The 26,903-nt window shown below is 45.8% G+C and overlaps 1 protein-coding gene across 2 annotated transcripts in view; it reads left to right on the plus strand.

Moving 5' to 3' along the window:
* LOC133386995 (sodium-dependent lysophosphatidylcholine symporter 1-like) overlaps nucleotides 1–24,144 on the plus strand; it is a 50,222-nt gene extending 26,078 nt beyond the window's left edge. The window contains exons 11-14 of one of the 2 annotated variants that reach the window (XM_061630877.1): nucleotides 3,108–3,217; nucleotides 18,129–18,272; nucleotides 19,412–19,588; nucleotides 22,366–24,144. In XM_061630877.1, coding sequence (XP_061486861.1) covers nucleotides 3,108–3,217; nucleotides 18,129–18,272; nucleotides 19,412–19,588; nucleotides 22,366–22,411 — 477 coding nt within the window. In that variant the 3' untranslated portion in view covers nucleotides 22,412–24,144. The remainder of the gene's footprint in view (nucleotides 1–3,107; nucleotides 3,218–18,128; nucleotides 18,273–19,411; nucleotides 19,589–22,365) is intronic. The other variant, XM_061630876.1, reaches the window with a different exon arrangement.
* Nucleotides 24,145–26,903: the final 2,759 nt, after the last annotated feature.

Here is a 26,903-nt window from a genome sequence, read left to right on the forward strand (position 1 = left end):
CCTCAGTCTTCTCTTCTCCAGGCTAAACATGCCCAGTTCTTTCAGTCTCTCCTCACAGGACTTTGTTTCCAGTCCCCTGATCATCCTTGTTGCCTTCCTCTGAACCTGTTCCAGTTTATCTGCATCCTTCTTCAAGTGCAGTGTCCAGAGCTAGGCACAGTACTCAAAATGAGATCTAACCAGTGTCAAATAGAAGGAAACTAGTGCTTTGCATGATTTGGAAACTATACTTCTGTTAATGCAGCCTAAAATAGCATTTGCCTTTTTTGTAGTCACACCACACTGTTGGCTCATATTCAGCTTGTGATCAACAACAATCCCACGATCGTTCTTGCATGTCGTATTGCTGAGCCAAGTATCCCAATCATATAACTGTGCATTTGGTTTCTCTTTCCTAACTGTAGAACTTTGCACTTATCCCTGTTAAATTTCATTCTGTTGTTTTCAGCCCAATGCTCCACACTATCAAGGTCCCTTTGAATTTTGTTTCTGTCTTCCAAGGTATTAGCTATCCCTCCCAATTTTGTGTCATCTGCAGATTTGATAAGCATTCCCTGCACCTCCTTACCCAAGTCATTAATAAAAATGTTGAAGAGCACTGGGCCCAGGACAGAGCCCTGCAGTACCCCCAGAGCTGCCCCTAGGCACCGGGAAGCGGGGCAGTTGTCCCGGGCCCCGTGCTTTGGGGGGCCCTGCGCTTGGCAATGGGAAGCTGGGCTGCGGCAGGGTTTTTTCTCTTCAGCCATGCAGTCTCGCCAGCCGCTTCCCGCTCTTGGGGAATCTCCCGCTCTTCGGCTGCATGCCTGAGCGGTTTCCCCCCTCTCCGCTCATCAGCTGTGAAGCGGGTGTGCGTGCGGCACTTAGCTAGCTAATTTTAGGCGGGAGGTTTGAATCCCCTGCTTGAGTGGCTTCCTTGTGCTGCCTGCCGCCCGCTTATCAGCTGTGCAGCGCATTTACAGGCAGCGCTTGCCGGCTTATTCTGGGCGGGAGATTTGAAAGAGAGAAAGAATGTGGGGGGCCCCCAACTATGCTTTTGCCCTGGGCCCCGCACATGCTCAGGACAGGCCTGAGTACCCCCGCTCGCTACCTCCCCCTAGTTTGAGAAGGAACCATTGATAAGGACTCTTTGGGGAAAGGAGGGGTGTGGGGGGATTTTGCAGCTGAAAAGTGTTGCAGCAGAGGAGGGGGAGGCTGGTGACCTAGAGGTGCACAAAGCCACTGTTGAAGAACATTAGAAGGGCCTGGCTGCTGGATCAGGCCAAAGGGGCCCAACTTGACCAGGATCCTGTTCTCACAGCAGCCAGCCAGATGCCCCAGTGAGCAGCCCACGAGAAGGATCCGAGCGCAGCAGCAGCCCTCGCTCCACTTGTGATCTCGTACTCAAGTCCTGCTTGCAGGCTTCCCATTCACGCATCTAGCTAGCCATTGTGAGAACAGGATGCCGGACTATGTCTATATTCACCCTCTCTGTCTTGCCTTGAGCAAGTTGCTCCCTTTTGATCAGCCATACCTGTTACATGGGAGTAGCCATGATCTCACAGGATTCATATGTGTGACAAAGATGTGAAGACCAAAAAGCACTTTGCTAATTAAGAATTTGCCACCACCGATCCAAACTTCACCAGATGGTGGCCATGCGGTGTCCATTCCACATTTGCAAGGCGTCGTGCCTTTAGTGTGGCAGCACCTGCGCTCTGGAACGCCCTGCCTATTGATCTTGGACAAGCGCCCTCACTGTACTGCAGTTGTGGGGAACCTTTGGCCCTCCAGAGGTCGTGGAACTCCAACTCCCATCAGCCCCAGCAAGTATAGCCAATAGCCAGGGATGATGGGAATTGTAGTTCAGCAATATCTGGAGGGCCAAAGGTCCCCCTCACCTGCTAGATGGCTTTAGACCACTGCTGAAAACCTTTCTGTTTTTAATGATGATGATTTTGTGCATATTTCTGTTTAACTGGTTTATTTATTTATTTTTATTTATTTGTTTCATTTTTAGACCGCCCATAGCTAGTAGCTCTCTGGGCGGTGTACAAAACAGATTAAAAATACAATATTATAATAAAATCAATCACATATATCAACAACAATATTAAAATAAAGCGTAGACATAAACATTAAAAACATTAAAAAGCCTGGGAGTACAGCCAGGTCTTAACCTGGCACCTAAAAGAAAGCACCGTAGGCGCCAGGCGTATCTCTTCAGGTAAGCTGTTCCACAATTCGGGGGCCACTACAGAAAAGGCCCTAGATCTGGTAACAATCCTCCGGGCATCCTGGTGAGATGGTACCCGGAGGAGGGCCTTAGATACTGAACGAAATGAACGGGTAGGTTCATAGCGGGAGAGGCGTTCCACAAGGTACTGTGGTCCCACACCGTGTAAGGCTTTATAGGTCAAAACCAGCACCTTGAATCTGGCTCGGAAACAAATAGGTAGCCAGTGCAAACGGGCCAGGACAGGTGTTATATGCGCAGACCGATTGGTCCTCGTCAATAGCCTGGCTGCCGCGTTTTGCACCAGCTGAAGTTTCCGAACCGTCTTCAAGGGCAGCCCTACGTAGAGTGCATTACAGTAATCCAGTCCAGAAGTTACCAGGGCGTGAACAACTGAAGCGAGATCGTCACTGTCCAGATAGGGGCGTAGTTGGGCTACTAAACGAAGATGGTAAAATGCATTCCGAGCCACCGAGGCCACTTGAGCCTCAAGCGACAAGGAAGGGTCAAAAAGGACCCCCAAACTATGAACCTGTTCTTTCAAGGGGAGTGTAACCCCATCTAGAACAGGATAAACATCCACCATCCGGGCAGGGAAAGAGCTCACCAACAGTGTTTCAGTCTTGTCTGGATTGAGTTTCAGTTTATTAGCTCTCATCCAGCTTTTAGCCACATTTTATTTATAATTTTGTCTGTACACTGCTGGAGAATTATTATTATTAGTTTATAAATTCTCTCAAATAAAATAAAATAAACAAAACAAAAATAAATAAAAAGGTGTTATATAGAGAGGAGGAAGAAGATAGGAGCGAAATCTTTGGTAACCATGGGGAACCTCTGCCATCTAAGGAGGCTTTTTTTCTGTCCCTCACCCTACACCTCTTGTGTGCTGCAGCTGATCATTCCAGCACTCGTTGTTATTGTTGTGACCCACAACTTCCTCGTCTACGTCTTCATGATCGTTGTGGCAGGAAGCAGCCTCGCCGTTCTCTTCTTGTTGCCATGGTGAGTGGAAGGAAAGTCCTGAACAATAGCGGGTTCATTCAGGGAGGGCGTGTGTATCCGGACAGAAGCTTCCTGAAATGCTATTCACAATTTTCACCATCAGCACTGGGGCACCAGGAACTGTCATAAGTTCCCGTTCGGTTCATAAAATGCAGCAAATGCTCATGAATGTGCGGGGAAAAATAATAATACTGCTGAATACAAAGAGAGGATGATAGGATTTGCCACTGCATTCGGTTCAGGGGGTTTCTGTTTCTGATTGGAGCTTTTCTGTTGCAATTCCTGCCTGCTCCTCAGTCTATTTTAAGGGAGTGTCTCTGAATTTAGACTGTTATCACAGCAGGGAGAGGGTCACTTCCGAATGGCCTGTTGATTGAGCATTCATTCTGACTTTGTTTGTGGGGAGGTTATAGAGTGTTGCATCAAGTAACTGTTACCCCAGGCTTTCCAGTGGATTTTTCTGTCACTTTTCTTTCAAAAACAAAACCCTCCCCCCAGGGGGGAGGAGGGGAAATGGGCTTGCTGTGCAAGAGCACCAAATCCACTTTCACTGCGCAACCTAAACCGGCTGGTGTGTTATTGAATCTCATCTGTAGATAGCAAAAGTCTGGAAGCACCGTAACATCAGTGAAAGAGCTTCCACATCACCAGCCCCCCCCCCCCCAGGATAATGTCCTGCCCAGAGTGTGAGGCACGAGTTGGAGACGAGGATGAGAGTAATTCCTGTTTTATTAGGGTAATTGAAACATCAAAGGCAGCACGCTTCATTAACTCGCCTAAACTAACTCACTGCAATCCCTATCTAAGCTCCTAAGCGTACTCTGCAGCATATGAAGGAAGCTGACTCAGCACCCCAGTCAGGGGGGTGCAACCTTAAATAGGAAAGATCTTCACTCGTAATCTCTCACTCCTTCTAGGAACTTCCCTCTGACCGGCACACTTCTTGCGACGTCTGGCGCAGGGTGAGAGAGGGCGCGCCTCTGACGTCTCATCTGACAGTACCAACTGGATAGGTGCAGGCTGGAGGTCAGGAGGAGGGGAAGCATTTGAAGTGTCAAGAGGGGGATCCAGGGGGGTTGGAATTGGTGCGCGCGCCAGATATTCCCCCAACGGTTCTGTTGGTGCGTCTTCTTCAGCAGGAGGCCTGTCCGTGGGAACTGGCACTCCCTCCCCCAGTGTCCTCGAAAGTCTCAGGCTCTGCCCCTTGCTGCTCTAGCTGAGGGGGCTCAAGCTCCTCCAGCCCCCTTCCTTGATTCTGAGGGGGCTGAAGCTCCTTCACCCCCCTCCCTTGATTCCCTTGAAAGACCTGGGGCTCGACAGCTAAACATGGTCAGCTTTTCAGGGTACCCAGAGGGTTTATGGGGCCTGGTGCAGATGTGATGTTGGGGGCCTTGCTGTTGCCCCCTACAAAGGACCCATGCAAGTATGTACAAACCTGGGGGCCACATGTGTGAATTACTGCATGCACAGACTACACATGAGAATTCTCTCCTGCTCCTCTTCCTTGCCCTGGGATCAAGCATATGGTAGCGGTGCTTCATTTTTCCTTACATGTGGGTAAGGGAATAAGGATCAGGTTGACCTTTTCCTGAATACTCCCTCCAAATTCCAAACCCCTTCTGGCAGAGCTTCTTTCTGCTTCGTGGAGCTCAGTTGCACAGGTCTTCTGGTTCTGGCCTGCTCCTGGCCTTCTCCACTACTCACTCAGCAAGGATTCCTCCGTTAGTGCCTGGCCTCACATCACTCCTACATCTTTCCCTGTGGTAGCTGTCACAGAAAATTATTCTTCTTGCTTGGAATCTTAGTGGCGTTCACTCACTCATTGCTTAAACCAGCCTTTCCCAACTAGTGGGCCATCAGATGTTGCTGGACTACAACTCCCATCAGCCCCAGCAAGCATGGCCAATGGTCAGGAATGCTGGGGCTGATGGGAGCTGTAGTCCAGCAACATCTGATGGCCCACTAGTTGGGAAAGGCTGGCTTAAACTCTTTCCCCGGTGTGCCTAACGTTCTTCCTGTAACAAGAACAGGCTGTCTGCTTTGCCACAGAATCCATCTGTAAAGCTTTCCATGTTCCTTCTCTCCTTTCAACAAACTCTGAAACTGGGGCTACATGGTCTGGGCCAATTGTAAGCCTACTTGACCAATATCTTTATTGCTGGTCAGACATAAAGAAGTATTTTACCTTACAGTGATTGATTTAGACTCCCTTACAGTTGGGCTGCAGGCCTGGGTAATAAGCAGGCCCATCCCTTTCAACCTCTCAGGGATACATTTTTCAGCCAGCTTAAGCCTCAAATCCTCCTCTTTGGATGCACACCTTAACGTGGTGAGGGGGTTTGAGGGTGTTGAAGAAACTGAGAGCAAAGCCGTCAGGAGTCTCGACCAAGAGGCTAGACTCCTAGCAGGGGCACCCAAGGAGTAATGGTCAAAGCTGAAACACCAGACTAAGATGCATCCAAACTCAGAGGAAGGCAATGGTAAACCACCTCTGAATATCTCTTACCATGAAAACCCTATGAACAGAGTATCCAAAATGTAACATGAGATAGTGCTGGAAGATGAGACCCCCAGGTCAGAAAGCACTCACCGAGCTACTGGGGAAGAACAAAGGACAAGTACGAGTAGCCTGTGACTAATGACGCAGCTGGGTCAAACCTGAAAGGAAGCCCAGAGGCTGATGTACACAGATGCAAAAGGAGAGTCCGGAGTTGTACGACGCACACAATAGGAACATGGAATGTGAGAAGCATGAACCAGGGAAAGTTAGAAATTGTCAAACAAGAAATGGAGCATATCAACATTACAATACTTGGCGTGAGCGAACTAAAATGGACAGGAATGGGACATTTCCAGTCAGGCAACTACAAAATATTTTATGCAGGAAATGAGAAATTAAGAAGAAATGGGGTTGCTTTAATAGTAAGAAGTGATGTAGCAAGAGCAATTAGGAGCTACAACGCAAGGTCTGAGCAAGTGATATCAATGAGATTAAATGGGAAACCTATCAACATAACCATCATCCAAGTCTATGCTCCGACGGCAAATGCAGAAGAGGAGGAACTGGAGAGATTTTACGAAGAAGCGCAGCAAGAAATTGATCACACACCAAAACAAGATGTGCTGATAATCATGGGGGACTGGAATGCAAAAGTAGGGAACAGAGAAGAATTAGGAATTGTGGGGAAATGGGGCCTAGGAGACAGAAACGAAGCAGGAGAAAGACTTATTGAATTATGTGAAGCCAATAATTTGTTTCTTGCCAACACATTTTTTGACCAACCAATAAGACGGCTGTACACGTGGACATCACCAAATGGTCAATATAGGAATCAAATTGATTATATAATTGGCAACAGAAGATGGAGAAGTTCCATACTTTCTGCAAAAACAAGACCAGGAGCAGACTGCGGTACAGATCATGAACTGGTCATATCAAAAATCAGAGTAAAACTAACGAAGAACAACAAAGCAATCATAATGCCAAAATACAATTTAAATAACATCCCAGAAGCATATAAAGATCAAATAAGGAACAGGTTTGAGGCTTTAAACTTAGTTGACAGAGAACCAGAAGAACTATGGAATGAAGTCAGAGACGTTATCAGAGAAGAATGCAAAAAGACAATACCTCTAGCTAAAAAGAGAGAAAGACCCCAATGGATGACTGAAGAAACTCTTCAAATGGTTAAAGAGAGAAGGAAAGCAAAAGGCGATAGAAACACAGAACCCTAAATGCAACAATACAGTGACTAGTACGTAGGGACAAAGAGAACTATTACAATACTTACTGTATAGAAATAGAAGAGGACAACAAAAAGGGTAGAACAAGAGCCCTATTCCAAAAGATTAGAGAAATGAAAGGGGAATTTAAACCAAGAGTAGGGATGTTGAATAATCCACAGGGGAACACACTGACTGACCGAGATAAAATAAAAGGAAGATGGAAGCAATACACTGAAGAATTCTATAAAAGAGATGCCAAGATGGCAGATTCATTCATGGAGGAACCATATGATGAAGAACCAGAAATTTTAGAATGCGAGGTGAAAGCTGCTCTTAAAATACTTGGAAGAAACAAATCACCAGGAATAGATGGCATACCAATAGAGCTGCTACAAGCTACTGAGACTGAATCTGTCCAAATTTTGAGTAAAATCTGTCAAGAAATATGGAAAACTAAACAGTGGCCCACAGACTGGAAGCGTTCCATATACATCCCAATTCCAAAGAAAGGGGATCCCAGGGAATGCAGTAATTATTGAACTATTGCCTTAATATCCTATGAAAGTAAAGTAATGCTCAAGATTCTACAACAAAGGCTCTTGCCATATATGGAGCAAGAAATGCCAGACGTCCAAGCTGGATTTAGAAAGGGAAGAGGTACCAGAGATCATATTGCATGTTGGGCTGTGACCCATGGGCATTACTGTCTCTAGTTGTTTTCCATAAAGCCTGCAAGTTTGGAGAAGTAACTGTTATCTCTTGGCCTGAGAGTGAGCAGACATTCAAGGCCAGCGGTTGTCATGGTAACATGAGATAGCAACTGGGAAAGTTCTAACAGAGTCTGTAAGTTGTGTCTTCTGAATATTGCCTCTGAACTGTGAGGCTGGTTTTCTGTGTATTGCCTCTGAACTGAGAGGTTCTCTTCTGTGTTTACCCCCAGGGGGGGGTGTGACTGAAGAAACTCTACATGTATTTACTCTTAAGCCTTTGGCCGTAATGTCTTAATAAAGACTCTTAACATGCTCTAATGCTCTGAAGAAGTTTCTTGCTCAACTTAACTCCAACGTAATGTATGCTGTTTCACGCAACAACGCACACACGTCAACATTGCAAACATATGTTGGATAATGGAACGGACCAAGGAATTTCAGAAGAAAATCACCCTATGCTTTATAGATGACAACGAAGCCTTTGATTGTGTAGATCATGAAAAACGATGGAATGCTTTAAAAGAAACGGGGGTGTCACAGCATCTGATTGTCCTGATGCGCAACCTATACTCTGGACAAGAGGCTACTGTAAGGACAGAATATGGAGAAACCGATTGGTTCCCAATTGGAAAGGGTGTGAGACAGGGGTGTATTTTATCACCCTGTTTATTTAATCTGTACGCAGAACATATCATACGGAAAACAGGATTGGACCAAGATGTGAAAATTGGAGGGAGAAATATCAATAATTTAAGATATGCAGACGATACCATACTATTAGAAGAAACCAGTAATGATTTGAAACGAATGATGATAATAATAATAATAATAATATTTAATTTGTTTGTCGCCTATCTGGCAGTTAGCCACTCTAGGCGACGTACATTAAAATGAGATAAAATAAAAAAATTTCAAATGCAATCACATAATAACAATAAATAAAATATTGGACAGTCATTGATACATATAAAAACAGTTATATTAGCAGCATACAATAGATGACAAAATCATGGAGATTTACCCGTCCCAAGGACCTCATAGGCCTGTTGGAATAGCCACGTCTTCAGGGCCTTGCGGAATACGTCTAGGGAAGGGGCATGTCGGAGATCACATGGGAGGGAGTTCCAGAGAGTGGGGGCCACCACAGAAAAGGCTCTCTCCCTAGTACCCACCAACCTAACTGTTTTGGTTGGCGGGATTGAGAGAAGGCCTTGTGTGGCTGATCTAGTTGGGCGGCATAGTTGGTGGCGGTGGAGGCGCTCTTTCAGGTAAGCAGGGCCGAAACCGTTTAGGGTTTTAAAGGTTAATACCAACACCTTGAATCGGGCCCGGAAGACAACCGGCAGCCAGTGTAGATCAAGTAATACTGGTGTGATGTGGTCCCAGCGGCGGCTGTTGGTAAGTAAGCGCGCTGCTGCATTTTGTATAAGTTGTAATTTCCGGGTCGTTTTCAAGGGTAACCCCACGTAAAGCGCATTACAGTAGTCTAATCGAGAGGTGACCGGGGCATGTACCACGAGCGAGAGCTGTTGAACAGGGAGGTAGGGTTGCAGCTTACGTATAAGATGTAATTGATACCAAGCTGCCCGGCTCACAGCCGAAATCTGAGCCTCCATGGACAGCCTGGAATCAAGAACAACTCCGAGGCTGCGGACCTGGTCCTGTAGGGGCAACTTTACCCCATCAAACACCAGGTCAACATCTCCTAACCCTCCCTTGTCTCCCACAAGTAGTACCTCGGTCTTATCAGGGTTCAACTTCAACCTGTTCCTGCCCATCCATCCACTCACGGATTCCAGGCACTTGGACATGGTCTCCACAGCCCTCTCCGGTGAAGATTTAAATGAGAGATAGAGCTGAGTGTCATCCGCATATTGGTGACACTGCAGCCCAAATCTCCTGATGATCTCTCCCAACGGCTTTACATAGATGTTAAATAGCATGGGAGAGAGGATAGAGCCCTGTGGCACACCACAATTGAGAGGCCAAGGGTCTGAAACCTCCTCACCCAATGCTACCTGTTGGCGCCTATCAGAGAGAAAGGAGTGGAACCACTGTAAGACCGTGCCTCCCAATCCCAAACTCTCCAGGCGATCTAAAAGGATACCGTGGTCTACGGTATCAAAAGCCACTGAGAGATCCAGGAGGACAAGGAAGGTGAATTCTCCCCTATCCAATGCCCTCCTCATATCATCAACCAGAGTGACCAAGGCTGTTTCAGTTCCATGTCCAGTCCTGAAACCCGATTGGTATGGATCAAGATAATCCGTTTCATCCAAGTGTGTCTGCAACTGATTTGCCACCACTCTCTCAATGACCTTGCCCAAGAATGGTAAGTTTGAAATTGGGCGGAAGTTGTTTAAGATCTGGGGATCCAAGGAGGACTTCTTTAAGATGGGTTTTATAATAGCTTCCTTGAAGGCTAGTGGCATAACACCCTCTTGCAAGGATGCATTAACCACTGCCTTGATCCCCTCACCCAATTTCTCTTTACAGCTCATAAGGAGCCATGATGGGCAAGGGTCATTTAGACAAGTGGTAGGCTTTACAGATGAGAGCACCTTGTCCACATCCTCAGAAGAAAGAGGCCGAAATCGATCCCATTTGACCGGTTTGCAACTGGTCAACTCTAGTTCACTCACTGTATCCACGGCGTACGGAATCGAGCTCCTCAGGTGCTCGATTTTATCAGCAAAGTGCTTTGCCAATTTGTCACAGGAGGCCTTAGACTGTTCCAAGGGTTCCTGAGCAACTGGACCGACCAGGCTTCGGACCACTTGGAACAACCTCCTGGGACAGCACTCTGCTGACGCAATAGAGGCAGCAAAGAATTCCCTCTTTGCTGCCCTTACCGCCACCTGGTAGGCAGCTATTGCTGCTCTAACCTGTGTTCGGGCATCTTCGGAGCGCGACTTCCGCCACCGGCGCTCTAGTTGTCTCACCTCCTGTCTCAAAGTACGCAACCGTGGTGTGTACCATGGTGCTACTTGAGTTCTGTTCAGGGGGAGAGGACGTTTTGGAGCCACTCGGTCCAAGGCCCCGGCGATCCTCTCGTTCCACTCCATCACCAGGGCTTCGACCGAGCGACCTTCAGCAGGTTCCAATTCCCCAAGCGCCGTTAGGAAACCATCTGGATCCATCATGCGCCTGGGGCGGACCATTCTAATAGGACCTTTACCCCTGCAGAGGGCGTGCATCATCGAGAGATCCATCTTTACCAGATAGTGGTCTGACCATGACACAGGGGTAAAAGAATTAGCCCCCAACTTCAGCACACTACCCTCCCCCCCGGGACAAATACAAGGTCAAGAGTATGACCAGCTACATGGGTGGGCTCAGTATTACTAAGGCGCAGTTCCCAGGAAGTCATGGTTTCCAGGAAATCCCGAGGAGCTCCTATGAGAGTGGTCTCAGCGTGTATGTTAAAGTCACCCAGAACTAACAGCTCTGGGGACAACATTTGCACGTCCGAGATCACCTCGAGCACCTCGGCCAGGGAGTCTGCCGTGCAGCGGGGCGGGCGGTAAACCCGCAGGATCCCTAAACTGCCCTTAGAGCCCAACCTCCAGTACATACAATCAACGAAGCTAGTCCCACGAAGGGGAGATCTGGCAAAGAGCAGCGACTCTCGGTAAATAACTGCCACTCCCCCTCCCCGCCTTCCGACCCTCGGCTGCTGTGCGTAACGGAAACCCGGTGGGCACATAGCCTCAAGAATAGGAGCTGAGGCTTCATCCAACCAGGTCTCCGTAATACATGCCAGGTCTGCACATTCATCCAAGATCAAGTCATGAATGATAGATGTTTTTTGTACTACAGACCTGGCATTACACATCAGCAGTCAAAGGTCAGTAGGAATCCTGCGTCCCCCAGCTTCCTTCTGGTTCTGGACAGACCTGGAACAAGGGATGGATATTATGTATCTATCCCTTGTTTCTCTCCGTTGACATGGTCTGCCCCCAGCACCATTCCAGTGCCTGCCGCCCAATCTTGTTATACTTTGGCCCCCCACCCTTCCCTCTTCTTCCCTCCCTGATTTACACATGCCCCTATCTCCTCCGCAATCAACCAGCCCAGATGATAAAAGGTCAAAGGATGTTGTAAAAGATATTAAGGGATGGGTAATCAAGTCCAGTACACAGCCCTAAGGTTAGACAGGCCTTCCAATCATGAGACTGCATATATATAAACAATCATTCAATACATTCGTACCACAAACCAACCAGTCATACCACATTCACACCACACACTAAACCACGCACACAAGCGCACAACACAACCAACGTTAAAATTAATCCTCTTCCAACATACAACAGCACAACAATAGCAATAGTAGGCAGCACCATGATGAAAGTTAAAGAGGAAAGCACAAAAGCAGGACTACAGCTGAACATCAAAAAGACTAAAGTAATGACAACAGAAGATTTATGTAACTTTACAGTTGACAATGAGGACGTTGAACTTGTCAAGGATTATCAATACCTCCCCACAGTCATTAACCAAAATGGAGACAACAGTCAAGAAATCAGAAGAAGGCTAGGACTGGGGAGCGCAGCTATGAGAGAACTAGAAAAGGTCCTCAAATGTAAAGATGTATCACTGAACACTAAAGTCAGGATCATTCAGACCATGGTATTCCCGATCCCTATGTGTGGATGTGAAAGTTGGACAGTGAAAGAAGTCAATAAGAGAAAAATCAACGCATTTGAAATGCGTATACCATGGACTGCAAAAAAGACAAATAATTGGGTGTTAGAACAAATTAAACCAGAACTATCACTAGAAGCTAAAATGATGAAACTGAGGTTATCATACTTTGGACACATAATGAGAAGACATGATTCATTAGAAAAGATAATAATGCTTGGAAAAACAGAAGGGAGTAGAAAAAGAGGAAGGCCAAACAAGAGATGGATCGATTCCATAAAGGAAGCCACAGACCTGAACTTACAAGATCTGAACAGGGTGGTTCATGACAGATGCTCTTGGAGGTCACTGATTCATAGGGTCGCCATAAAAGTCGTAGTCGACTTGGAGGCACATAACAACAACAAGAAGCCTCAAATTAGCATCTATTGTTTCATGAACAACTATGTAAAATATTTACTTCATCATGGCCAGGGGAGGGTCCCATTATGTCAAAATTACATGTTGAGATTCATTGTCATCCCATATACAATTTCTTCTTTTTATGAAAACTTTAAATAAAATACCAAGAATTCTGGTGAGCCATGTGTCAGGATCTGGGCAGGGGCCGATGGTATGCACTGAGGCAAGGGCGCCCTTGCTTTGTGGGGGCCTGGGGCAAATTACCCCAGTTGCCTCCCTCCCCCAGTCGTGAGCCATGCTAGCAGGGGTAGACCGACGTGCAGGAGGGAAGACTTGGACTGGGACATTCTTGTCAGTGAAGGACCCAGCAAAGGGGAGCTGTTGCAGCAGCCCCCACTTTGGATGCTGACGGGTCACCACCAGCCATCTCAGATGCCCCCCAGGACAGACTGCCCCGGATCGACCACCCACTCCTCCGCCTGACGTGGTGCCTCTCCCTGCGCCTGCACCACCACCAGACAGCTCTCCCCCTGCAGAGGGAGAGAACGGGGATGGAAGCTGAGGCCCCATCTTTGTCCAGGTCCAGGAGGCAGATGCGGTGGGAGACTCAACAAACCCAGCTCACGAGCAGTCAGCACGTTCGTGCATGCCTCCAACCATGGCTTGGGGTACACGCAAGAAGGGGGGGCCTGCCCAGCCCTACTTAAGCTGGGCGAGGGGGGTTGCCGAGTCAACATCTTATTGCTGTCAAGTTGTGCCTAGTTAGCTAGAGAGGGATGCAGCATTCTGAGTAAGCCGTAGGTAGATTCATGAAGCGCTCTGAACTGAAATTTTCTATTACTTCAATAAAAGGAAAAACTGCGGCTATGCCTAGGAAGAGGGTCCAGAGCGAGCACCCTCTTATAATAATAATAATAATAATAATATTTAATTTGTGTGTTGCCTATCTGGCAATTAGCCACTCTAGGCGACGTACATTAAAATGAAATAAAATACAATAATATCAAATGCAGTCACATTAATAACAGTAGATAAAATAAATACTGGACAGTCATCAATACATATATAAAACAATTATTTTAGCAGCATACGATAGATGACAAAATCATGGAGATTTACCCATCCCAAGGACCTCAAAGGCCTGTTGGAATAGCCACGTCTTCAGGGCCTTGCGGAATACATCTAGGGAAGGGGCATGTCGAAGATCACATGGGAGGGAGTTCCAGTATTTGTTGCTCTGTTGTCAGTGCACTCCTGCTCCAGTTCTAGGATCTAGATTCTAGTCTATTGTGTGGTGTGAGTGGCTGTCAAAGGATGACTCTGATGGAGTTGCAGGCCTATGGCCTTTATTAGATTCAGCACACACTCAAAATGGCTTCTGCTGCAAATTCTCCTCCCTGAGCTCCTGCTCAGCGATTGCAGGGTCTACTTTTAATTTTTTTTGTTTCTGTTTTGTAGCAGTTCCTATCTTTTGGAAAGCGTTCTTTAATTTAGAATATCCATTATTTTTATCTTTAAAAATAAGAATGAAAAGTTATAAATAAGAAAGCTATCCAGTTACAGCTTTATTTTAATTATTTATATAGTGCTTATAATGTTTATAGCATTTGAAATGCTAAGAACCTTGTAAAAAAAGGTTACAGACACTTGCTTTCTTCCTACCCTAGTCCACTGCAGACAGTACATTCGCAAAATACAGCCACTGAGCTCAGCTTGGTGCCCTCTTCAGCTAGGTGCCCCAGGTGACTGCCTGGCTCGCAAGACCAGCCCTAGACATCACCTTAAACATAAATGCTTTTCAGTGAAATCTGTTCACACATTCAGCTATGAATGATCAAGTGTACAATAATTAAGCATGGAAAAGTGCTGTTCTGGGTCATCCCTTTATTTAAAATTGAAATTAATCTAACTAGCCAAACTAAACATAGAGAAAAGTAGCCCTGAATTTTTGTTGGACATTGCCCGAGCAGACATTCTCTGACCTTCAAGTGCCTGTATTTAATAAACAACTGTAAAGGATAACTGCAGCAGGAGTCTGTAGACCTGCAAGTAATTCTCAGGATTTAGACAAAGAGATTGCCCTATAGTAGGGTTGCCATATTCCAGTTCCACAAATCCCGGCAGGTTAATTTGCATATTATGCAAATATTTGCATATTAATATTTGGATTGTCCAGTTGTTTTGTTTTTGTGCCTAGGAATTACCACCAAAAACTGGGGAAAGATGTGAGAAATCTTTTTTTTTAAGCAACATTTTCAGCCTTAAATGCCTAGACTCTAGTTTCCAACACTATGGAGTATTTATTGATTGATTAAGAGAATTTATATCCTGCCCTTTTGCTGTTAAAAACAGAGCTCAGCACAGCTTACAAATATAATAAAAACAATAAAAATACACAATCAATATAAAAACATAATAAAAACACAAAATAGCAACAAACATAAAGTAAGTCAGGCCAGCAGCACGGTTAACCATTACATATACAATATATTTCAGAGATGTGGTGAGTGGAGAAAAACAAGCCAAAATGTTAGGAAAAGGAGTCTTTCACGTCACATGCTCAGTTCTAAATACTGTTGCAGCAAGTTTTACAAATTCCTCGAGTATTCCACTGGTGCAGGCACTCAGACATTCAAAGTATCTATATGTTTCTTAGGTTTTATAAAAGCAGAGCTTTGCTTAACTCAAAATTTCTCAACCACATCTACACAGGTTCCACCTCCATACTCAAAATGAAACTGGGCCTGGAAGTGTGCAACAACCCCACACATACCTTGCTAATTAGATTACCAATGCCAGGATGTCTGTCTTATCGACTACTCTCCTGCTCCCTGGGCATCATGAAAGACCCAGTCCTGGGCTCAGAAAGAAAATAAATATCTGGTCCTCTTCAAAGTATTGATAAGCCTCTTGTTTTAATTGAAATAATAATTATAAATTCTTGTTCTTATCACTAATGGGAGTTAATTATCTTGCATATGCTGCTGTTGCTTCTATGGCTGTAATGGAGTGAGGTTAAAGATAAGTGAAATGCAAATAGGAAAAAAAAACACAGAAGGCAGTAACACTTTCCTAAATGTAATACCATACCAACCACAACAAGATTCCTATGAGTAAGGCAAAAAACTAAGCATCTCACAACCAGTCAGGATTCCTAACCAAAAACCAAAAATATGATAAATGAAGAAATATGTATATAAGCATGACTATCAAATATATTTATTATTTACACAAACTGTAAAGATATTTATAGTGCAATCCTAAGTTTATTTATTCAGAAGCAAGTCCCAGCGTATTTAGTGGGGCTTACTCAAACAGAGACAGAACTGCAACCTCAAGTGATAAGCAACTTCATTCACACAACCCAAAATTCCAAATCATGCCACTTTACGCTGTTTTGCAACTGTTTATACTTGTTTTATGGTCATTGGATTTTAAATAGCTTTATTTCTTGTTGGGAGCTGCATTGGTTTCCAACCCTACCTCACAGGGGTGTTGGAAAGACTCCATACACGCACACGCACACAGAGCAGATGTATAAATACATACAGCCCATGTAATAGTTTATTGTCAAACCAGTTGGTCATTGCAGAAAAATCAGTATTAGTTTTAAAAAAATCAGTATTAGTTTCCTACAGAATAAAAACTGTAATACCTAAGTAAGCCCTGCGTACTTGCTTTAAAATTGGACTGGAAACAGAAAGAGTTAGAACACAAACATAATTCTTTTTTACATTCACTCCAAAGCCCCATTGATTTTCAGCACATTCATAACATGTCTACTCAAAGTAAGTCCTATTGAATTAAATGGGATTTACTTTGGGCATATGGGATTAGCATTGCTTTTACAAAAAGCAAGTATTGGGAAGGTTTTCAAAACACTGCCCAAGCTCTGACTCCTGCACACAAGAGGGAAAAAACCTGAAATGTATATACTTACCCAATTTATGAGATTTTCAGATAAACGGGGGGGGGGGGTGAAACCACCATTTTGTTTTCTAGACACTGCCTGAGGTCAATGAAACTGAAACACAATCCCTGATTGGCTGCAATGCTGAACGGGCGGGGTTAAAGCTACAAAGTGCTATACAGTACTGTTTAAAGAAAGATTTAACAGTCGAAGGGGGTGGCTGACGTTTTTATGTATATCTCGAGAACCGGACCACCTGGAAACTTAATTTTTTTTTTAATTAAAGCTGAGAATCCGGGCCACGTAAGGGGCTAGCCGGGCGCCGGGTGGCATGCAAAGAATCCGGGTAAAACCCGGCTATCCGGGTAATATGGCAACCCTACCTATAGAAAGTATTTATTTATTTATTTATTAAATTTATCTACCCCCCTTCTGCCCTGGGCTCCTTTGGGAGGTAAACAACAAGCGATAAAATATCTTAAAGACAATTCCAATGCAGATGCAGACTGGGAAAGGTCTCTACTTAAAAGGCTTGTTGGAAGAGGAAGGCCTTTAGCAGGTGCCGAAAAAACAACAGAGACAACACCTGTCTAATACTCCAAAGGGTAGGTGCCACACTGCCACTGCACTACAGGACTGATTCCTATATTGTGTCAAAGAGACGTCCTGATAGGATGGTATCTGCAGATAGCCCTCACCGGCAAAGCATAGTGAATTACTGGGTATATAAGGGGTGAGATGATCTTTCAGGTACATCATCTCTTGTTTGGACTGCATATAGTGTTAAGGATAAAGGGTACCACTGATCAAAGGCGGGCCTGTGCCTTTTCCAGTGAACACCAGTTTCAGGTTTCAGGCAGAGACCTTTCTCAGCTTCACTGCTCAAGATGCTTTGCCATCAGAGAAACCAAAGACTGATCTTGGGACTTTCTGCGTGCGAAGGTAGCTCTCTTCCCTCGGAAGAGCTGTGAGCAGGAAAGATTCTTGAGAAGGATTATGAAGAAATATAGGGGGGAATCTACAACCGTGGAGCTACAGGCCTACCCTGCCTTATACTCGGATCATTGGTCCATCTAGTGGCTAGATTCTAGCCTAATATCGTCAGGTGTGACCTGCAGCAGCTCTCCAATGCCTGAGGCAGACATAGTTTTAGTCCCCATGCTTTATCCATTCTGCAACTGGGGTGTTTCCAGACAGGCGCTGTTCTGCAGGTGGACTTTCTGCAAAAAAAGAATGTGGCAGAAAAATGCACTGGAAAGTGTGGGGTAACACTGGATTGATGGGACGTTGCATAACCTCCTTGCAAACAAATCGGAACAAACGCTCAATAAATAGCCAGCATTGCCTAACCTCCCTTTGTGCAAACCAAATCAGGATGAACGCTCAATAAGCAGGCTGTCTGGAAGCAACCTTAGATTGGCGATTCGTGCATGTGAGCCATTGCGTGATGCGCTCTACCTCACAGGTCTTGCAGGTGCCAAGCAGCTCTGACTTTACCTCTGCCTGCTCCTTTCAGGTCCATGCTCCCAGATGCAGTGGATGATTTCAAACTGCAGAATCCTACCTGCCTCAACCTGGAACCGTTTTTCTACTCATTCTATGTTTTCTTCAACAAGTTTGCTGGCGGGCTTTCTCTTGGCATTTCCACCATGAGCTTACAGTAAGCCTTTCGTTCCATCCTCTCTCTTGTTAAGTCAAATGATGCAAATGTTTTCCAAAGAAACCCTTGGCTTGCTGGGAAGGGGAAAGGCCTGGACTGAACCTGCTAGAGACAAGGGCTGGTTGGAGAGTGGCCATGTGGGTGGGATAGGTTTGAATCTACATATCTGGAGCCTCCATAATTTCTTACAGCAACATTTGTCAGAAAGACCTCCTTTCCTTTCATTCTTTATCCTTTGGCCCCGCCACTGGTTGTCCATTCATTGGAGGGGAAGATACCAAAGGCCACAGCCTAGGGGGAACTTCTCCTACACAAGCCCCCATTGAAATGGATAAGTACACTACCAAATCATTACAACTCCACTGTGTGGTTGCAGCACAGGCTATTTATTATATTTATATCCTACCTTTCTTCCAACAAAATTCCCAGGGGTCTCCTGGGGGTCTCCCCTCCAGGCACTGAACAGACCCAGACCTGCTTAGCTCCAGCAAAGTGGCGGCTTCATGTGCCTTCTGTACTGTGGCTGAATCAGCTCAAGGGTGTAATTTGGAGGTAGTTGTTTCACTCATTCATTAAGGAAGTTCTGGATCTTAATCCTGTCCGTGATTTAAGCTTGGTTTGGGACACATGCTGAGTTCCATAGAGTTGATCACCTTACTTTAAGAATGCCCTTAGGATTTAGCCCGGTCCATTTAGCTCAGTATTGTCTACACTGACTGGCAGCAGCTCTCTAGGATTCTAGACAGGAGTATCTTCTAACCATACCTGGAGATGCCAGGGGTTAAATTAGGGGCCTGCTGCATGCATAGCATGTGCTCTGCCACTGAGCCACAGCCCTGCCTTATGCCCAGATTGTTGGGCTGTCTAGCCTAGTGTTGCCTGCTGTGGCCGGGAGCATCATTCCAAGTTCTCAGACAAACATTCTTTGAGGCCTATTGGAGGAGGTTGCTTTAACTGGAAGGACTGGACCTGGGCCATCTTTCTGCATGGCAAGAATGTGTCCCTGTGACAGAATGGTGGCTCTCTCCTGCTCCATCTTCCTTGCAGGTGGCAGGTGTTAGCCAAGAGACCTTTGCCTGCCCCCCAAGAAGGCTTTCTGAGAAATCACACTTTTTGGTGTTGACCCTCTTCATTTTCAGTTTTGCAGGTTACAGAGCCGCAGACTGCACACACAACCCCAGGGTCATCCTGACACTGAAAATCCTCATGGCTCCTGTCCCCATTGCCCTGCTGCTCTCTTCCATGGCTGTCTTCTGCTCCTACCCCATCAATGAAGAGCAGAGGAAACAGATCAGAATGGAAATGGAGGCTGCTGGGTAAGGATGGGCTTCCCTGGTGGAGAAGAAGGGCAGAAGAACCTTACAGTGGGGAACGGTCACCTCTGTTTATGTGGATATCCTTTCCTACCCCACAACCTTAGTAATAATACGTTTTAAGAACACATATAAAATCACTTGAAAGTAGAACAAAGAGTCAGACATTACTAGGTTAACTCAGACTCTTCCTGGAGTCTTACAGCTCTTCCCAAAGGTGCTCATGATCCAACTTGGGTTAATTTTCTGCAGCAAGGTGCAACCAAACTGCTGCCTTCCAGGTGTTGTATTGCCAATCTGGTGCCCTCTAGAATGATGTTTTGGATTACAAATCCAAAACATCTGGAGGGTACCAGATTGGCAAAAGCTAAAAACAATCACCAGCAAGTGCTCATCAGGTCTCCTGTTCGAGTTTTCCTCACAAATACATCTAAAGAGTCTTGGAACTCCCCTTCCCCTGCAGGCATACACTATAAACTGCTTGCATTTTTTAAACAAGAGAAGTCTTGAGCAATACTATATTGTATTGCATTGATTGTTATACATCGCATTTCATAACCAAGAAGACTTCGTGTCCAGTTCCTCGTTTCTGAAATTCATCCTAGTTGTAAGATATGATCATCCAATATATAACACTCTTCTGGGGGCTGAGGAAGTTGACTTTGGGCCTGCAAGACTGAAAGATTGGCTTTGTTTAATTTTGACTTCATTGACTTTCTAGTCCCATCTTGGCTGGGCTTGGATTTTCCTGAGTCATTTGACATCATAGTGATGTCAGGTGATTCAGGTAACTGGGGCCCCGTCCTCCTGTCAAAATGGTCCACTGGGGGTGGATCCAGTTCCCCACTCCTGCTTTAATTCAAGGAATTTCCCTTCTTTCCTAACAATATATACATTTCTTAGCCTTGCTCAGTATGAGGGACTATAGCCACCATTCACCTGGGCCTGATCTTCTCAAATAGCCCTCTTTCTATATCAGAGGAGGTTGTTAAGGATGAGGTCTATACACGCAGCAGGCTTAGGCAGTTGGTTCCTGCCCAAATGTGATGGAACTCTTCAGACTGAAGGTGATGAATACCATTGTTGGATTCTCCCTCCTGTGAAACAACAAAAACAGCGTAAGAAGGATAAATGTTTGCTGCTATGCTAGTTTTCTGCGTGCAAGGAAGGTTTTATTTTTTTTGTTTTCCCCATAGAAGAACATTAACATATGTGATTTCCCCACCTGCATTCTAAAGGGACACACTCCTCAACATCAAAAACCCTTGCCACTTCAGGCCCATTTCCTTCAAGTTGCTGCATGTGTAAACTAGGCCTAAATACCCGGGAGTAACAACGAAAAGTGGCTAGCATCCAAACCAGGAAAAAAGAAGGGCAGAAACCAAGATGCTAGAAAAGTAGGAATTTATTGTTTGTAAAAACCCAGCACGTTTCAGCCTGTTGATTTTCACACCTTCGTCGAGGACTATAGGCTGGTGAGAAATTCAAATGAGCCTCCAGGTGTTTATACTGTTAGATTATTGGAAGCGGTCTGCTCATTTCAATTTCTCGCCAGCCTATAATTCCCTGACGAAGGCCTGAAAATCAACAGGCTGAAACGCGTTGGGTTTTTACAAACGATAAATTCCTACTTTCCTAGCATCTTGGTTTCTGCCCTTCTTTTTTCTAAATACCTGGGGCCTGCAACAAAATGCTGCAGATCTGGAGGCCTGCTAGCCAGCTGTGCCCTTTTCAGGATACACCATTACATTCCCTCCCTGTCATCAGTTTTTCATCTCTTCCTGCCCCCACAACAGTCACTCAGCACTCTGTGTGCATTTTCTCAGTCCTCTCTGAGCTTCTGGGAGTGGTTAAGGTGTTGGACTACAACCTGGGAGACCAGAGTTCGAATCCCCACATAGCCATGAAGCTCACTGGGTGACCTTGGGTCAGTCACTGCCTCTCAGCCTCATGAAAACCCTATTCATAGGGTCGACATAAGTCGGAATCGACTTGAAGGCAGTACATTACAAATGGCCCATTTGGAGTCCCCCCCAAAAGACTTTTTACAGTATATACTTATGCATCTATAGCCATCTTATGTGTGGATTGGTGGTGTTTTGGTTACATAAGAATCCACACTCATTCTCTGAATTTGCTGTTAGTACTACGTATAGAGATTAGATTAGACAATTCCTGATCTTAGTACTATATGAAAAAAAATGGAAATGGACTGCCTTCAAGTCGATCCCGCCTTATGGCAACCCTCTGAATAGGGATTTCATGGTAAGCAGTATTCAGCAGGGGGTTCCCATTGCCTCCCTCTCAGGCTAGTCCTCCCCAGCTGGCTAGGGCCTGCTCAGCTTGCCACAGCTGCACAAGCCAGCCCCTTCCTTGTCTGCAACTGCCAGCTGGGGGGCAACCGGGCTCCTTGGGACTATGCAGCTTGCCCACAGCTACACAGGGGGCAGGGCACATAACCCCTGAGCCACTCACTGCAAGGGTGATCTTTAACTGGCCCTTTACACTCAGGGGACACGCGCGGGGATTTGAACTCACAGACTCTGGACTCCCAGCCAGGCTCTCCTCCCCACTGTGCTATACCAGCTTTAGATATTGCCTCTTCTTGAGCTCTCTAATCACTTTACACCCAGTTCCCTCTTACTCTCTCTACAAGCTTGTTTGCCCTTTCAGAGAAGCTCAGTGTGCCCCCACATCCACTTTTTTCCTAATTGCCCCCAGGTTACCTAGAAATGCTGAGACTCTCCTCTGATTTCATATCCATCTTTGCTCTTTTTAAGCAGCCATCAAGGTCAGACTGAATGCCTAGAACCAGAGGCAAGTTAGGCTCTGGAGAGAATCCATTCATTCCTGGCTGCGTGAACAAGAAATCATGACTACTGCAGGAAAGTTGCTGACTTTTCTTGCCTCCCACTGAAGCACCACAAGGACAGATCTCTGCTGTTTTCCTTTGCATCTGGGAACAGCACTGAAGATGTTTCATGCGCTTGCGCAAGATGCCAAAGAAATTAATTCCACAAGACTCAACTTAGCTTCCAATCTTCCCTTGCCTGACTACAAAATAGCCTGATCAGGGGTCAACGTAATATTTCCACTTGTGTGGTTATAGAAATTGCCTTACTCATAAGGAGAGAGAGCATTGGTGGACACCAAAGCCCAGATTGGTTGCCAGCCTCCTAACAGCATGATGCCTGCCTGTTTGTGTGGCTATTGTTGCCAACATTCTTCAAGCCTTTTAGCCACAGAATCTTGTACTCTGGTCTATTTTGGTATGTACTAATGCAGTTGCCATGCATAGTGATAGCTTTTTATCTGTGTTTTAACTCGAATGTGGGCTGTTGGTAGGGATGAGTTAGTGACTTCTCTGCACAGCATCTAGCAGAACATTAGGTGATTTGTGAATAATGCTGAGGAGCCAGGCTGACAGTAATAAGAATTTTTTTTAAATTATTATTATTATTATCTGGATGGGAAGTGCATACAACCAAATCCTAATTTAAAAAGCCAAGTCTTAGCAGACCTCAGCTCCACAAGCTTTGTTTCTAAAGTGCCGATGGCAGCACTCACCCATATGTGACTGGGATTAGGGGCCAGAGGTGGTGGGCCTGAGATTTCTCCCCACCTAAATCCTATCATCAGGCAGACTGCAGCAACTGCCTCAGATGGAAGATGGAGAGTATTAAAATGTTGCAAAGTTTAATGTATTGCCATGTTTTTATTTAGGCAGAATGAAAGAGGAAGCAGCCATTTGGGTTTTCTGCCAGAGGTGTCAAAACCGTGCACAACCTCTGTAGCGCACTGGCCAAGCCATTGCATTGCTGTGAACCAAAGAGACCCTCATTCAGTTTCCCATTTCTGCCATTAGTCAAGCCATTCTCCTCCAGACCCCCACAGGGCTGTTGATGCTAGCTTACCTTACAGAGTTGTTGTAAGAGCGACTGAGACAATAGATGAGAAATGATTTGAAAGAGTTACACAAAGGCATGGTATTTTTATGATGATAATAGCTCTACCCATCTCCTCCCCAAATTCAGTATTACTACGTGTAACACTTACCTGAACTTTCTTGGGGGAACACCTGGGGATGGATGCACCTATGCTGTCGCTTTGCTGAAAAGCAGCTGATTTCCTTTCTGATTCCCAAGGCCAGAAATGCTCTTCAGGAGTGGGTTGCTGTGTACAGCTTGTTCTCTCTTTGTGCCTGCTGCTTCATTCCCATTATATTCTGTGTTGTTTCCCCAACCCCACCCTCCAAAAAGCAACGGCCTTTTGGTGCCAGGAAATGAAAAGCCGCTGTTACTCCATCCTGCTAAAAGCTTTACAATTGGTGTGATTGTGTATCCAGGTATTCTTTTAATTTGCATGTTATACTATGTGGGCTGGAAATGCAATGAGCATCAAGCTGTGCTTTAGACTTTGGAGCCTTGACTGTAAATTTGCATTTTTCTGATGCTGACACCTTTGGGGTTGTTTTATTTCAGCCAGCACAAAAGCTGTGGTTTTTTAAAAATTTTGTACAATTTGAAAACCAATACAGATGTTTCATATCTCTCCCCCCCCTTCTTGTGTGGTGTTCCGTCTTTTACAGCAGGGGGCATGTGTTCCATTCCTTCCTTGCCTTTGTGTGTTTGTAGTGGAGAGGGGGAAGTATAGGGAGGGAGACTGATTTTCTCCCCTCCCCCTTTTGCCTGGTGCTTAAGCTTCCACTCCTCCACCTCCAACTGAGAATTCTGCAGCGTGGACTGAAAATTCATTTTGTTCCTTGGGAAATGGGGAATGGCTAGGAGGGCCCTGGCACCTTTGCAGATGGACTGGCTTATAATAGTGAGACACACGGCTGACTTCATTAGAAGCTGGAAGCAGGCTCAATGCCTGGTGGGCATCTTCCGTAGGCGTGGATTGGTTGAAATGTGTTGGTGGGCAAGGCAAGCTAACAAGGTGGGATCTTTATAACAAGTGGGACCTACAGCAAAAGGTTGCACTGTGGAATGTTCCTGTTGTGAGGACCACATAAGACCATATGAGCCCTGCTGGATCAGTCCATAGGGGACACATCTAGTCCAACATTCAGATGCCCCAAAGGGAAGGAAACCCAGAAGCAGGACCTGAGTGCAACAGGCTGTCCTGCCCAGAGTGAGAATCATGAAACGGAGGCGAGACTGGAATTAATTCCTGTTTTATTAGAGTAACATCGAAGTCAAGGTGTCTCATAGATTTCGCTAACTAGCTCACTGTAATCCCTAACTGAACTACTCAGGCTTACTCTGCAGCATGTAAGGGGAGTTGACTCAGCACCCTCATCAGGCGGGTGCGGGCTTAAGCAGGAAAGGTTTTCGCCCGTAATCTCTGACTCCTGCGCAGGATCTCCCTCTGGCCAAGCCTCTTTTCTCAGCAGTGCACATGAGGTGACAGAGGGCGCGCACATGTCTGCTCATCAGACAGTCTAGACTCCTCAGGTGCTGGCTCCATTGAAGGGGGAGGAGATGTTTCTGGCAGGGTAGCGTTTGAAGGGCCAGAGAAAGAATCCTGGGGGTGGGGGTGGGAGTGGAGTTGGCACGCGCATGAGGTCTTGCTCCAACGGCTCTCCTAGGGCGCTTGGCAAGGGAGGGGTCTCCACGTGAGTGGGCGAATTTCCCATGGGAATCAGAGAGTGGCTGGTAGTGTCTCCTCCCCCCAGATCTTCAGGAGCATCCTTCACATCTGACATCTCTCCCATCTGCAGAGCTGGGGGTGCACCCTCAAACAGCTCCCCTCAGAGTCACTCTGTGCCGGGAAGGGGCCCTGGGGCTCCCACACCTCCTGATCCAGGCTCCCCTGGGTCACCTGGGGCTCGACATAGGCCTGGACACAATAGTCCTCTGACCACTTGTTCTCCCCATCAACTGGTATTCAGAAGCCTACTGCCTGTGACAATGGAAGCAGAATGTACCTTTGGCTGATCCAGTGGGGCCCCTTATTGCTGGCATGTGACCATGCCCTTTACCCACCCTTCCCCAACCTGATGTCCTCACAATGCTTTGGACTACAGTTCCCATCAGCCCCAGCCAGCATGGCCATTTAGCTTGGACTGATGGGAGTTCTGATCCAAAACATCTGGAGGACACCAGGTTGGGGAAGGCTGCCTTAGCCTTAAGCTATTTTAGGAAGTGACATCGCTTAGTGGCAAATCACATGATTTGCATGTAGAACATCATGGGTTTAAACCTTTGCCATTTTCAGTTAAAAGGACCACAGAGAGCAAATCTGGAGAATCACCGACAGTTGGAGTAGGCAGTTCTAAGGGTGGAAAGGTTTTAGCCACAGTATCGCCTTATTTTGAAAATTGCAATGTGAAGAACATAAGAAGAGCCTGCTGGATCAGGCCAGTGGCCCATCTAGTCCAGCATCCTGTTCTCACAGTGGCCAATCAGGTGCCTGGGGGAAGCCCGCAAGCAGGACCCGAGTGCAAGAACACTCTCCCCTCCTGAGGCTTCCGGCAACTGGTTTTCAGAAGCATGCTGCCTCTGACTAGGGTGGCAGAGCACAGCCATCACGGCTAGTAGCCATTGATAGCCCTGTCCTCCATGAATTTGTCTAATCTTCTTTTACAGCCGTCCAAGCTGGTGGCCATTACTGCATCTTGTGGGAGCAAATTCCATAGTTTAACTATGCGCTGAGTAAAGAAGTACTTCCTTTTGTCTGTCCTGAATCTTCCAACATTCAGCTTCTTTGAATGTCCACGAGTTCTAGTATTATGAGAGAGGGAGAAGAACTTTTCTCTATCCACTTTCTCAATGCCATGCATAATTTTATACACTTCTATCATGTCTCCTCTGACCCGCCTTTTCTCTAAACTAAAAAGCCCCAAATGCTGCAACCTTTCCTCGTAAGGGAGTCGCTCCATCCCCTTGATCATTCTGGTTGCCCTCTTCTGAACCTTTTCCAACTCTATAATATCCTTTTTGAGATGAGGCGACCAGAACTGTACACAGTATTCCAAATGCGGCCACACCATAGATTTATACAACGGCATTATGATATCGGCTGTTTTATTTTCAATACCTTTCCTAATTATTGCTAGCATGGAATTTGCCTTTTTCACAGCTGCCGCACACTGGGTCGACATTTTCATCGTGCTGTCCACTACAACCCCGAGGTCTCTCCTGGTCGGTCACCGCCAGTTCAGACCCCATGAGCGTATATGTGAAATTCAGATTTTTTGCTCCAATATGCATAATTTTACACTTGTTTATATTGCATTTGCCATTTTTCCGCCCATTCACTCAGTTTGGAGAGGTCTTTTTGAAGCTCTTCGCAATCCCTTTTTGTTTTAACAACC

The sequence above is a fragment of the Rhineura floridana genome, chromosome 6, assembly GCF_030035675.1.
Source record: "Rhineura floridana isolate rRhiFlo1 chromosome 6, rRhiFlo1.hap2, whole genome shotgun sequence".
Taxonomy (NCBI): domain Eukaryota; kingdom Metazoa; phylum Chordata; class Lepidosauria; order Squamata; family Rhineuridae; genus Rhineura; species Rhineura floridana.